The following is a 14730-nucleotide window of genomic DNA, read 5'->3' as shown; positions in this document are numbered from 1 at the left end:
CAGGGAATAATATATTGCTGGATGGTGCGATCGACCAATCAGAATCAAGTATTCCACAGAGCCGTGCAATAACGAGCTGTAACGAACAACTTTAATGAGCCCCTGTAGCGTCTTCATCTTCATTGAGTCAGTCTCAGGTGTTTCCATCAGGAACAGAACGTTTTTCTCAGACATTATTCACTGGCGTATCATGTTTCTGTACAAGATCAGGATTATTATCGTCTTTCTTCACTGCCATGTTTAAGTCTGGTTTACAGTCAGGTCTTCAGGCATTACACACTATCATTTTTAACATTATTAAGAAGCCTCATATCTCTTTGCCTTCATCATAACATACTATTATATGATGCTTTATGTGAGGAACAGACTAAAGTTATGTTGTTATTCTTTGAACATTTTTCCTTTATGATCATATATATTCAAATATGTCATGAAAATACATTACATCAAGTTTGAGCAAGAGTTTGAGCGAATAACAACTTAAATTTGTTCCTCACAGAAAGCATCATATGACAATTATAGATAATGTATGTAATTTTTATTTTATAAATATATTATTTTATAATATATTTATAATATATATATATATATATATATTTGTATACATTATGTATAAATTATGTTAAAAAATATATTTTATTATTTTATTATAATTCATACACACATACAGTTTAATATATTATATATATATGTATATACATACATACATGTATACACACACAATGTATGTAATTTTTATTTTATAAATATTCATATTATTTTATAATATATTTATAAAATAAAAATTTATATATATTTTTATGAATTTAATTCATAATTTATGTGCTGTAATTTATAATATTATAATTATAAAAATATATTTTTCATTTAATTAAATAAAAAACATTTTTATTAAAACTTTATTTTTTATTGAATTAAAATATATTAATTTAATACATTATTATTAATTTACCTAGAACATTTAGTATATTAAAACAGCGTTTTAATTTGTTCATGAACAAATGAAATATTTTTATATACTGAATAATAACAGGTTTTGACCAATGAACATTTTAAACAAAATAAATCCTTGAATCAGTTTTGAACTAATTCACGGAAATAAATCAAACTTACCAACTCTAATGGAGAATTTTTGCAATCATGTATTAGCATATTACTAATTTTAATTCGCTAATCAATATTTTACCAACTAATTACCATAAGAAGCAGTGAAGTCCAACTTTAAAAAAAACAAAACCTGAAAATACATGAATTCTATGAAGTCTAATAAAGTGCAATAGTTTTATGATAGTGTGTTTTTGTACATTTCACTGGATGGAAAAGAGCTTCTGACTAACATCTCGTTAGCGTTCCAGAGAGGAAATAAACGAGTGGATGACGACAAGCTTTAATCACTGGATAAATTATTCCTTTAATGTTATTTTTGTCCCACTGGAGATTCATTTCAGCCCCAAATATGAGCAATTCTTTCACACGTTTGTGAATAATTAACGAGTAAACAAACTGACTGGATGAAACCGCCTCGAGATGTCGAAGTAAACGGCGATTATGAAGCGTGTGAGTGATTTGTAATTGACTCTGGTGTTAATGCGCTGCTCGTTAAAGCTGGCGACGCTAATGTCGTTTTAAACCAGTGTCATTCTTACTCAGTGTGTTTGTCTTGTTTCCAGTCCAAATATCTACAAATCAAGATGGATTTACTAAAGTAGTAAAATTACATTAGTTTTCTGGGGGGGAAATCAAAATGAAGTGAGTTTTTGCTTAAAACAAGATAAATGATCTGCCAATGGGGTCAGAGAAATAATGCTAATTCAAACGGAAACAAGATTATTTCTCTGACCCCATTGGCAGATCATTTATCTTGTTTTAAGAACATGAGTGTGTTCCCGAGTTTCGCTAGCCTGGTTAAAACCAGACCCTTCTCAGTAGTAACTGAGTTATGGTCTGGCAAAGCTTCATTAATAACTCATTTCCAAAGGGGCGTCACCAACGGGCGTCACTCAAACGCCTCTGGGCGCAGCTGGATAGACCTAAAACCAATCAGAGCGATCGTCATCGTGTAAAGCCCGCCCCAACGTTTCTGATTGGTGCCGTGATTTGGATGGATTAGAAATGGGCTTGAATGAGCTCTTTGCCGGAGCAGATCTAAATTTGCCGGAAGTTGTCTGGGTTTTCCCAGGCTAGAGTTTCAGCACCTTGGTGTGTCTCCTCTGCCTGCGCTTGAGCCGCAGGAACTCCTTCTGTTGTCTGGAGACGAAGTTCACTCCGGCGTACTCCAGCAGGGCGGCGAACACGAACAGCAAACACACCGCCATCCAGATGTCTATCGCCTTCACATAGGACACCTAAAACACATCACACACACACATCATTATAATATTTTATTTATAATTGCAATATTATATATATATATACACTCACCTAAAGGATTATTAGGAACACCTGTTCAATTTCTCATTAATGCAATTATCTAATCAACCAATCATGGCAGTTGCTTCAATGCATTTAGGGGTGTGGTCCTGGTCAAGACAATCTCCTGAACTCCAAACTGAATGTCAGAATGGGAAAGAAAGGTGATTTAAGCAATTTTGAGCGTGGCATGGTTGTTGGTGCCAGACGGGCCGGTCTGAGTATTTCACAATCTGCTCAGTTACTGGGATTTTCACGCACAACCATTTCTAGGGTTTACAAAGAATGGTGTGAAAAGGGAAAAACATCCAGTATGCGGCAGTCCTGTGGGCGAAAATGCCTTGTTGATGCTAGAGGTCAGAGGAGAATGGGCCGACTGATTCAAGCTGATAGAAGAGCAACTTTGACTGAAATAACCACTCGTTACAACCGAGGTATGCAGCAAAGCATTTGTGAAGCCACAACACGCACAACCTTGAGGCGGATGGGCTACAACAGCAGAAGACCCCACCGGGTACCACTCATCTCCACTACAAATAGGAAAAAGAGGCTACAATTTGCACGAGCTCACCAAAATTGGACAGTTGAAGACTGGAAAAATGTTGCCTGGTCTGATGAGTCTCGATTTCTGTTGAGACATTCAGATGGTAGAGTCAGAATTTGGCGTAAACAGAATGAGAACATGGATCCATCATGCCTTGTTACCACTGTGCAGGCTGGTGGTGGTGGTGTAATGGTGTGGGGGATGTTTTCTTGGCACACTTTAGGCCCCTTAGTGCCAATTGGGCATCGTTTAAATGCCACGGCCTACCTGAGCATTGTTTCTGACCATGTCCATCCCTTTATGACCACCATGTACCCATCCTCTGATGGCTACTTCCAGCAGGATAATGCACCATGTCACAAAGCTCGAATCATTTCAAATTGGTTTCTTGAACATGACAATGAGTTCACTGTACTAAAATGGCCCCCACAGTCACCAGATCTCAACCCAATAGAGCATCTTTGGGATGTGGTGGAACGGGAGCTTCGTGCCCTGGATGTGCATCCCACAAATCTCCATCAACTGCAAGATGCTATCCTATCAATATGGGCCAACATTTCTAAAGAATGCTTTCAGCACCTTGTTGAATCAATGCCACGTAGAATTAAGGCAGTTCTGAAGGAGAAAGGGGGTCAAACACAGTATTAGTATGGTGTTCCTAATAATCCTTTAGGTGAGTGTGTATATATATATTTTTTTTTATTTTTTTTTTTTTATGTAAATATAATTTTTATGTATAAAATTATAGATATTATGTGGGGGTTTTTTCATACAGTTATAAAATATTATAAAATAAATATTATATATATTTATTTATTATATATATATGAATATATTTATAATAATATTTTTATACTTTATAATATTATATATATAATTGTAAAATATGTATTAATATATTTTAATATGTATGTATGTGTGTATATGTATATATATATATATATATATATATATATATATATATACAGTGCTATGCATAAGTTTAGACACCCATACTAAAGTTGACTAAAAAGAGGAATAAAAAATCATCTTTTGGAAACTGAACTTAATGCCTTAATTTAAAAAATTAGGAAAAATCCAACCTTTAAGGACACCAATTTTCTTTGTGAATGAATAATGTATCGTAAATAAATAAATGTTCTTCCTTAAAATACAGGGTGCATAAGTTTGGACACCCCTATGTTAAATTCCCATAGAGGCAGGCAGATTTTTATTTTTAATTTTTTTTTTTTTTTTTTTTTTTTTAAAGTTAATAAAGTTCCCTTGGCCTTTGGAATTAAAATAGCCCCACATCATCACATAGCCTTCACCATTAAATTATGCTTATTTAATTTTACAATTATGTATTTTTAAGTAGAACATTTAATATTAAAACAAGGTTGTTGTTTTTTTTACATTTTAATATACTGAAATAGTAACACACACAGTTCGATCTAATGCACAGAAATTAATCAAATTTACCAATAATGGATAATTTGAAGTTTTATTACACTGATCAATATTTTACCAGCTCTAATTCCCATGAATAAGCCGCAGAAAAGTCCAACTTTAAATAAACAAAACCTGAAAATGCATGAATTATCACTTATTTCTAGGTTTACTATATGAACTGCCGATGTTCATTATATCTATCAGGTTAAAGAGAGCGACACACTAACGCTCTCGCTGATTTACATACGGAGTCACATGATCCTGCCGGAGAAAACAACAGCCGTCATTAGAGCAATAAAGCAGGAGCGGGGATTATAGGATTATTGGCTGTCTATTAATGAGCGCTTTCATTTCCACATAATAATGTGAGTATGAGATTATCATAACTCGATGAGTTTGAAGCTGAAGTTCAAAGATGTGTTTCCGAGAGCCGCTTCTCTCAGGAAAGGTCATCTGCATTATGTGTTCTGGAACAGAAAAGCGAATCTCCCTGATAATTGTGTTCCAGCTTCTGTTGTTGTGAATCGGGACTCTTTCCTTTTGATATTAATAGTCGCTGACGTCACGCAACTCTTGATGATGCGGTGATTCATCTGCATAAACTGGATCTCTCATTTACATTACTGGAGAAACACGGAGGATCCTGATGTTGAGAATAACTGGTGTTTTTATTTTAAATGACATTCTAGTATTTAATTCACCGTTTACTGAATATAGAATTCGTTTTATTAATTTAAAAATATATGACAGTTATTCTAATTCAGGATTATTAAAGCAATAATGATGTGTAAACGATATATCAATTGTATACAGTATATCATCATTGTTGTGTTAATAATGTTGAATCAGAATAAGTTCCTCTTGCAGCATCTCTTCTCTGATGATGTGGGCGGAGCAACCTGTCACTCACATGAGATCAGCCAATAGCAAACCACAACCATCCAATCAATTCCTCACAGACACAATCAAGCCCCGCCCACATCTGATCTCGTTCGAGAGGCGTTTCACTGGGATATACGGACCAATAGAGGAGAGAAGATGATCGCAACTAACGTTTCATGCTGACTTTAATGTCGGAGCAAATTAATTTACCACCGTCACAAACACGACTGATAACAATATAAAAAGACCATCAATAAACAACGTGTTGAAGAAAAACGAGACATCAGGAATATTCTCACAGTTTGATCCGTTCATATTCTGCAGGAATCAAGTCGGTTCAAATATACACTCTAAAATGCTGGGTTGTTTTAACCCAATTTTGGGTCAAATATGGACAAACCCCGTTGTGAAGTGAGTAACGAGTCTGATCAATCAATCCCCACAGACACAATCAAGCCCCGCCCACATCTGATCTCGTTCGAGAGGCGTTTCACTGGGATATACAGACCAATAGAGGAATAAAGACCTCTGTGTGTATTGTTCCAGACCCTCATATTTCTGGCTGTGAAGTGAGTGACGGGTCTGACCTTCGGCAGCGAGGCCCGTGACCCCGAGCTCTGGGTCGTCATGGTGAGGACCGTGGTGATGCCGAGCGCGACCCGGGCCGGAGCCGCATCCATGTTGATCCAGAAGGAGACCCAGGAGAGGATGACGATGAGGAGGCTGGGGATGTACATCTGGATCAGGTAATACCCCATCTGCCTCTCCAGGTGGAACTTCACCTCGATGCACGTGAACTTCCCTGAACACCAGCAACGGCTCACATCAGTGTCTATCACTATAAACCTTTATCCAGTGCTTCTGTGATCATGTGGATTATTGTAAGGCAGAAATAATGACACTGTGTGGTTTAAAAGACTGTTTCATATCAATACATGACAACGGCTCAGATCTGAATGCTCCTGTGATCGCACTAGTCGATGTTTAACAGACTCTGGTCCAGGATCAGTCATGAGTGTGTGTCTTCTGACCTGTGTTATAGTGTTTGGTGCAGTAGCCCAGGTCCTTCTCGTCTCTGATGAGGAACTGTGGTAGAGTCAGACCATCAGCCACCTGAACCGGACCTTGATCCAGCCACTCGAATATCAGGTCGTTCATGGTGTATCCGACTGGAGAACAGAAACACGGATTCAGAGCCAGAACGTACATTTCCTGAAGAAAATGTGAGTGGTGCTTGCCGTGGCAACACTCGCCACTCGGTTGCTAGGCTGTTTCTAGTGGCTTGCTAAGGTGTTCTGGGTGGTTGCTAAGTGGTTGCTAGGGTATTCTGGCTGGTTGGTATGGTGTTGCTAGGTGGTTGCTAGGGTATCCTGGGTGGTTGCTAGGGTGTTTTGGGTGGTTGCTAAGATATTCTGGGTGGTTGCTAGGGTGTTGCCATGCGGTTGCTAGGGTTTTCTGGCTGGTTGCTAGGCCGTTGCTATGCGGTTGCTAGGGTTTTCTGGGTGGTTGCTAGGGTGTTGCTAAGGTGTTCTGGGTGGTTGCTAAGTGGTTGCTAAGGTGTTTTGGGTGGTTGCTAAGATATTCTGGGTGGTTGCTAGGGTGTTGCTATGCGGTTGCTAGGGTTTTCTAGGTGGTTGCTAGGGTGTTGATATGCGGTTGCTAAGGTTTTCTGTGTGGTTGCTAGGGTTTTCTGGGTGGTTGCTAGGGTGTTGCTATGCGGTTGCTAGTGTTTTCTGGGTGTTGCTATGCGGTTGCTAGGGTTTTCTGGGTGGTTGCTAGCTTGTTGCTATGCAGTTGCTAGGGTTTTCTGGGTGGTTGCTAGGGTGTTGCTATGGTGTTCTGGGTGGTTACTAGAGAGAGAGAGAGATAAAGACACTCCTGAGGCACTCACAGCTCTCCAGCTGCATCGTACAGGTCTGGACGTCCATCGGGAAGTTCTTCAGATCCATCGGACAGGACAGGATTAACGTCAACCTGTGAACAACGGGACACAGTCAACACTGCGAAAAAGGATTTTCTTACTCATTATTTTTGTCTTGTTTCCAGTCCAAATATCTAAAAATTCTTAAATCAAGCGACATTTACTAGATGAGTAAAATGCCATTAGACATTATGTCTATAATAATAATAATAAAGTTTTTGCTTAAAACAAGCTAAATGATCTGCCAAAGCGGTAAGAGAAATAATCTTCTTTTCCATTTGAATTAAGCTTATTTTTCTTTCCCCATTGGCAGATCATTTAGCTTGTTTTAAGCAAAAACTCACTTCATTTAGATTTTCCCCCCAGAAAACAATATCTTATGGCATTTTATTACTTTAGTAAATACATCTTGATTTAAGAATGTTTAGATATTTGGACTGGAAACAAGACAAACATACTGAGTAAGAAAAAAAGCATTTTTTGCAGTGAAGGCAGTGATGAACAGAATCAGTGATGCCGCTCTAAACAGATTCGGATCAATTCATTGTTGATTCAATTCAGTCCAACAATTCATCAATTACGAAACGAATTTGTAAATGTTAGTTCAATGCAGTTAAAGCATTAGTTCACTTCAGAATTAAAATTTCCTGATAATTTACGTCATCCGAGATGTTCACGTGTTTCTTTCTTCAGTGGAAAAGAAATGAAGGTTTTTGAGGAAAACGTTCCAGGATTTTTCTCTGTATAATGGACTTCAATGGGGTCCAACGGGCTGAAGGTCCACATGTGAGATCTATATGAAGCGTCGCCTGGAAGCTGAAGCGACACCATGACTTATGCATGAATTCAGACACTGACGAGGAGCTGATGTGTGCAGATTTATATAAATAGACCATCATTTATGAAAACTAGGACAGCGTCATATCAGCTTATTTTCACAACAGAAGGTAACAGAGATTCTGTGTTTCTCCAGACGCGTGTGGACTTACAATCAGAGCGACTGAAATCCCCTGAAGAGCAGAAGAAGAAAGCGTGTTTGAGAGATAAACCTGATGACACTTCACAAATCATTACAAGAAAGCTAACAGCAAGTGACACTGAATTAGAAGTGAAATGAAAAATATGAAAAATAAAAATTATTTACAGTAGAGCACAATCAGAACGCTTTATGAATAGTTTATGTTAGAATTTAAAACTTTATTTTAAAAACGTAGGCTTACATAAAACAATAAAAAAAATCATTGTGGTCCAGAGTTATTTTAGTATTATTTATAGACTTTTGTAGTATTAATTAATAGTTTTAATTAACATTTATTTTTTATGTGGTATTGTCATTTTTATTCATTTTTTAAAATATATATTTATATCAGTTTTAGTAATTATAGTTTTTCATATAATTACTATATTCAAAACTATAATTTCAATATATAATTTCTATAATTTAACTTAAAAAAAATAAAAATCAATTAAAAAATATATATATATATATTTATTGTATTAATTTTATTTCAATGGCAATTTTTGCAAAGGGCAAAACTAATATATGACAGTAATATCAAGTGATACAAACTACTTTCAGGCAAAAACTACAAACTGCAAATCAAATTTAGTAATTTTTTCATGTGATTCATAAATGAATGTGACGAAACAAGAATCATCAGACATGAATGTGTGCATGTTTTAAAATAAAATATTTTTTTGCAAATAGTTACTTCACAACTACAATTAGACCTAGAACCTCTTGTGCTGTTCTTATTTATTTTTCTGTATTTCCTTAAATCATTTTGATCCTTTAATTATTTAATTCCTTTAAATTGACAATCCCCCAAAAAACTTTATTCAATTATGACCTTGTTTTTTCCATTTATTTCAATCATTACATTTTATACATGTTTACAATATCAGACTCCGACTCTTGCTCTCACTGTGTGTGTGTTTGTCTGTGTGTTTGTGTGTGTGTGTGTGTGTGTGTGTGTGTGTGTGTGTGTTTGTCAGTGTGTGTGTGTGTGCATGCGTGCGTGCGTGCGTGCATGTGTGTGTGTGTGTGTGTGTGTGTGTTTGTCTGTGTGTGTTTGTCTGTGTGTGTGTGTGTGTGTGTGTGTGTGTGTGTGTGTGTGTGTGTCTGTGTGTGTGTGTGTGTGTGTGTGTTTGTCTGTGTGTGTTTGTCTGTGTGTGTGCGTGTGTGTGCGTGCGTGCGTGCGTGTGTGTCTGTGTGTGTGTGTGTGTGTGTGTGTGTGTGTGTGTGATTTCTTCATCTTCTTCTAACACTGCGAGGTGTTGAAGTCAGCTTTAATTTATAATGACTGCGCTCTTTTTATGCGACGTGATTAATAATAATAATGTTTATTAATAATGTCTTCATATCTGATCAGTGCCGAGAGTTAAAGAATAAACCGCTTGATTATCAGTATTAGCAATGGATTTGACGAATTATGTGATGTTATTTGGTTTGTGTTACTCTAAAACTTTAATATCGTTATATTGTTATATACTATTATATTTATAAGTGAGGTTTACTTAATTATCCAGACACATCATTTATTATAAATATCATGAGTATCAAATATATCAGGCTTTTGAGGAAGGTTTATTTGTTCGTCTCTCGATCATCATTGCATTATATATTTTAAAACTACAGAGATTTGATCATAAAACTAAGTATTAAATATCATCTGACTAAGACATACTATTACCAGATATTAATATTTATATGCATTTTATGTAAGTATCAGCTATACTGATAACACACATGCAGACTCTTTCTTTTATACTGTATTTTGGTTCAGTAATGGGTTCCATTTCATAAAATATATTTTTTTCAATTGTGTCATTTGATCAAACAAGGAGAATTACTTGATAAAAATCAGAGCAGATTTAAAGACTCGTGAAGCACGAGCTGAAGGAGGACGTTTGTACAATTAAAGACCTTTTACCTGATAATTACCTGATAATGAAACATTTCGGGACAGCGCTTTTTGGTCAAAAGATATAAAGAAATTTCCAAAAATTATATTATAAAATTATAAAGGCTAGAAACAAAATTCTACTTTTTCGGACTCCGCCATTTTGATTTTCTTTAATAACCTACTTTTTCAGACTCCTCCTAGACCGTTGGTCTGATTTTCATCAAATTCGAGTCAGATCATCTTCAAATCATGCCAGCAAAAAGTTATTGAATTCAAATTGATTCGTCAAACCGTTCTTGAATAATGTACGAACAAATTTGACGAAGAGTTAACACGCCATAATGGACGCAAGGTTATATCTCCGCAACGCTTTAACGTATTCTGACCAAACTTGGTGTGTGTTTGGACAACCATGACCTGAGGATACCTGCACAGTTTCGGCACAGTGCCACCTAGTGGACAGGAGATATGAAAAATGGCTCTTTTTGCTAATAACTTCTAATGTGTTTATTTTTAGTCTCTTTAGATTCGGTGCAGCATCGAGTCGAACAACGCCCAACTTTCCCATATCAACAATTTTGGGCGTCGGCCATTTTTTACAATGCGTTTAAAAAGAATGCTATTTTATGAACGTTCGATTTTTTTGGCGTATCGTTACGAATCTCGGAACATGTCTTCGGCACCATGCCCTGACAGCACTCAAAACATTCCGGGACAGCGCCACCTTTTGGTCAAAAGATATAAAGAAATTTCCAAAAATTATAATAACTTTTTATTAAAATGGCCTATTGTAATGAAACTGGTCTTGCCGAGAACATTGATACCAATTTTGCCATAGTCGGCCGAACTTCCTGTCCGCCATTTTGATTTCCTTTGAAAACGTACGTTTTCGAACTCCTAGACCGTTGGTCCGATTTTCATAAAATTCGAGGCAGATCATCGTCAGATCCATGCCGGCAAAAATGTATGGATTTCGTGTCTATATAGTTTTCATATACAGCATCAACAAAGTTGATGGCATGATGCCAAACTTTGCATGTGTCATTGTCACCTCACTCCGAGCACAAGACCTCAATTTGGTCCCAGCGCCACCTATTGGTCGGAAGTGATAAACCATTAAATCATATGACTAGTGACTGTATTTGTGATTTTTAAGCCATTCTGCCTGAAATAATCTTAATACGTATTTAATCAAACATATTTAATAATACGTATTACCTTTTACCTGATAAAACAGTGGAAACTATCAGTCAGACACAGGAGGACTGGAGAGATTGAGTGTTTTGATCATTTAAAGGCATTTTGCGCATCAAATATGATCAGGTAGATTAAAGCGCTGAGATCTTCATACCTGATGCTGTACAGGACGGTTCCGTCTTTAAAGATCCTCAGGAGCTTGTTGTCCGTCGTGACGTCGTGGAAATTGGCTCCTTTCTCGTTGGCGAAGAACAGGTCTGGTTTCCAGATGGAGTCCAGCATGGACGGGTCCAGATCCAGAGACGAGTCCGGATACTCGCTGTACGCCAGTCGAGGGTCGTTCCACTTCTGCCGGAGGAAGATGTTCACCCTGTAGTCCTGAGACACGTACAGCCAAACCAGTTATTATCCAAAAACTCTTCATCCAGAGACTACCAGTGAAATATGGGACTAAAAATGATTGGGACACTTTGAGCTGATCATGTTCTGCTGAAGTGTGTTTTCTTTAATTGCTAATGCTCTTTTTACACACAGACTGAACACAATGAAGCATTGCTTGGTGATTGGTTGAGCTAAACTGGTATTATCTAATTGTGTAGTTAAATTTAACAGCTGACAGATATTCAACATAATTCATGTGTGAGACAGTCTAACAGAAGGACGGACAAAACCAGTCAAATATCAACTGAGTTCTGCTCATATTTCATTACCGTTCTCTAAACTATAGCGAATAAACTGATAATGTTGAAGGTGTCTGAATAAATTGTGGTTTGACTGTGCGTTTGCTCTGACCTTCACACACTCTTAGAAATAAAGGGTCATTATTGGCATCAGTGAAGATCCTTTAACGTCCGTGGAACCTTTTAAGAACGGCTCACTTCTTCGGGGAACCAGAAATGGTTCTTACTGCGAAAACCCCTTTATATTTAAGAGTGCATGAAGCTGAAGGTCATTTGTGCTTATAGTGGAGGAATTAAATGATATTCAGCCTTCAGTCTAACTAGAATGGAAGTAAATGGGGTCATTTTTAATTAGGGGCCGAGCAGCAGTTCTATTGTAATCGTTAGTGTTCCCATTATTAGTCTTCTTCCGCTCTTGAAGTCTATAGAACCGCTTGCAGGAAAGTTATGAACTTTGGCACACTGATAGAGGACAGTCTGAACTGTCACCATACCAAATTTGCAGTCTGTAACTCAATCCCTCTAGCGCCACCAACTGTCAAAATTTTGCACTCACGTTTATGCTCATAACTTCTGAACCATAAAGGCTAGAAACTAAATTCTACTTTTTCGGACTCCGCCATTTTGATTTTCTTTAATAACCTACTTTTTCAAACTCCTCCTAGACCGTTGGTCTGATTTTCATCAAATTCGAGTCAGATCATCTTCAAATCATGCCAGCAAAAAGTTATTTAATTCAAATTGATTCGTCAAACCGTTCTTGAATAATGTACGAACAAATTTGACGAAGAATTAACACGCCATAATGGACGCAAGGTTATATCTCCGCAACGCTTTAACGTATTCTGACCAAACTTGGTGTGCGTTTGGACAACCATGACCTGAGGCTACCTGCACAGTTTCGGCACAGTGCCACCTAGTGGTCAGGAGATATGAAAAATGGCTCTTTTTGCTAATAACTTCTAATGTGTTTATTTTTAGTCTCTTTAGATTCGGTGCAGCATCGAGTCGAACAACGCCCAACTTTCCCATATCAACAATTTTGGGCGTCGGCCATTTTTTACAATGCGTTTAAAAAGAATGCTATTTTATGAACGTTCGATTTTTTTGGCGTATCGTTACGAATCTCGGAACATGTCTTCGGCACCATGCCCTGACAGCCCTCAAAACATTCCGGGACAGCGCCAACTTTTGGTCAAAAGATATAAAGAAATTTCCAAAAATTATAATAACTTTTTATTAAATTGGCCTATTGTAATGAAACTGGTCTTGCCGAGAACATTGATACCAATTTTGCCATAGTCGGCCGAACTTCCTGTCCGCCATTTTGATTTCCTTTAAAAACGTACGTTTTCGAACTCCTAGACCGTTGGTCCGATTTTCATCGAATTCGAGTCAGATCATCTTCAGATCCATGCCGGCAAAAATGTATGGATTTCGTGTCTATATAGTTTTCGTATACAGCATCAACAAAGTTGATGGCATGATGCCAAACCAACTGAGGCTTTTTCTCTGCAATGATTTGGTATATTGACACCAAACTTTGCATGTGTCATTGTCACCTCACTCCGAGCACAAGACATCAATTTGGTCCCAGCGCCACCTATTGGTCGGAAGTGATAAACCATTAAATCATATGACTAGTGACTGTATTTGTGATTTTTCAGCCATTCTGCCTGAAATAATCCGTACGTATTTCATTTCTCATTATTGCAGCTGGTCTGATGCTCCCAGCTATGCTAGCATGACTTATCGTGCCTTCTTTGTGCTTGGCCCATTAACGGCTGCTTGCAGCTATACTTTCATGTTGACTTTGTGATTCAGAAAACACCCAAGAGACGCTTCATGGCTGGCATGCAGACAGAAGATCAGCAGACCTTCTGGTAAAATAAAAGCCTCTAACAGCATTTGTGCTTTCAAGCACGACATTTCATGAAAGACCGCCATCAATAACAAAACATGCATTGCTAAAATTGTTCCTCTTCTCTGAACGAACGACATGATTTAAACGTGCATTGCAAAGCCATTCAGTGACTTTATAAACATTTCTGTGTGTTTTTGTTAAAAGTTTAGCCATAGAAATTCCTTCAAGGTTTTCATGAGATGAAGCTCTTTGAAAACTGTGTTGAATGAATGAATTAGCAAGACCTTTTGTTCCACTCGAGCATATTGTAACATTACAAAAAGATTCAGCCAAGTTAATTAGCTGCGTATATAATAACCAAGATAAATAATGTACTCATCAAAACATAAAAAGGGTGTGTGTGTTTTAAATTACTGGTATAAATGAGTAGTTTTTACATTTGTTTATCATTTGGATACAATAAACATTTTTTGCTCAGAAATTGATAGTAAAAAAAGGCAAACAACACATTGAATTAAATATAACATTTTGAAGTATAAATACTTACTCCAGTAATCTGTGCAAAATCATTTTTTACAGCGTCAATGCTAAAACACTGTCGCTTTTGTCCGAATTCATTTTAATTTCTCTGTACTGTTCATTAATGATTGGTTGCTCTAAAACATGTAAACAAAATTAGCATTTGATCAAAGCAGCTTCTCTCTTGTTTGTGCTGGATATCCACTTGAGATGTTGGGATTTTGGGCTAAATAATATTCCTTGGAAAAGAAAAATGAGGCTTGACTCCAGATTTGGGAATTGTTTACCCCTGAAGCGTCTGAATATCTCCAAACATTAAACTAATCAATCTGAATTGCAGGCCTGCTAGCGAATCGAGAGGATCGTTTGCCGTTTGA

General features: G+C 37.0%; 2 protein-coding genes across 2 annotated transcripts in view; one reads left to right on the top strand and one right to left on the bottom strand.

Moving 5' to 3' along the window:
• Positions 1–5886, top strand: part of fancb (FA complementation group B) — a 32734-nt gene extending 26848 nt beyond the window's left edge. The window contains exon 12 of the transcript XR_013822340.1: positions 5813–5886. The gene's annotated coding sequence lies outside the window, so the exon portion shown is untranslated. The remainder of the gene's footprint in view (positions 1–5812) is intronic.
• The window catches only part of glra2 (glycine receptor, alpha 2), a 32006-nt gene that overhangs the window by 4045 nt on the left and 13231 nt on the right, over positions 1–14730 (bottom strand). The window contains exons 4-8 of the mRNA XM_079881859.1: positions 11445–11668; positions 7158–7240; positions 6298–6435; positions 5854–6068; positions 2196–2345 (exon numbers count right to left, since the gene is read on the bottom strand). Coding sequence (XP_079737985.1) covers positions 2196–2345; positions 5854–6068; positions 6298–6435; positions 7158–7240; positions 11445–11668 — 810 coding nt within the window. The remainder of the gene's footprint in view (positions 1–2195; positions 2346–5853; positions 6069–6297; positions 6436–7157; positions 7241–11444; positions 11669–14730) is intronic.

The sequence above is a fragment of the Squalius cephalus genome (assembly GCF_949319135.1).
Source record: "Squalius cephalus genome assembly, chromosome: 9".
In the NCBI taxonomy this organism is placed as follows: domain Eukaryota; kingdom Metazoa; phylum Chordata; class Actinopteri; order Cypriniformes; family Leuciscidae; genus Squalius; species Squalius cephalus.
The sequence above is the reverse complement of the archived record's forward strand: the minus strand, read 5'-3'. Positions and strand labels throughout refer to the sequence as shown.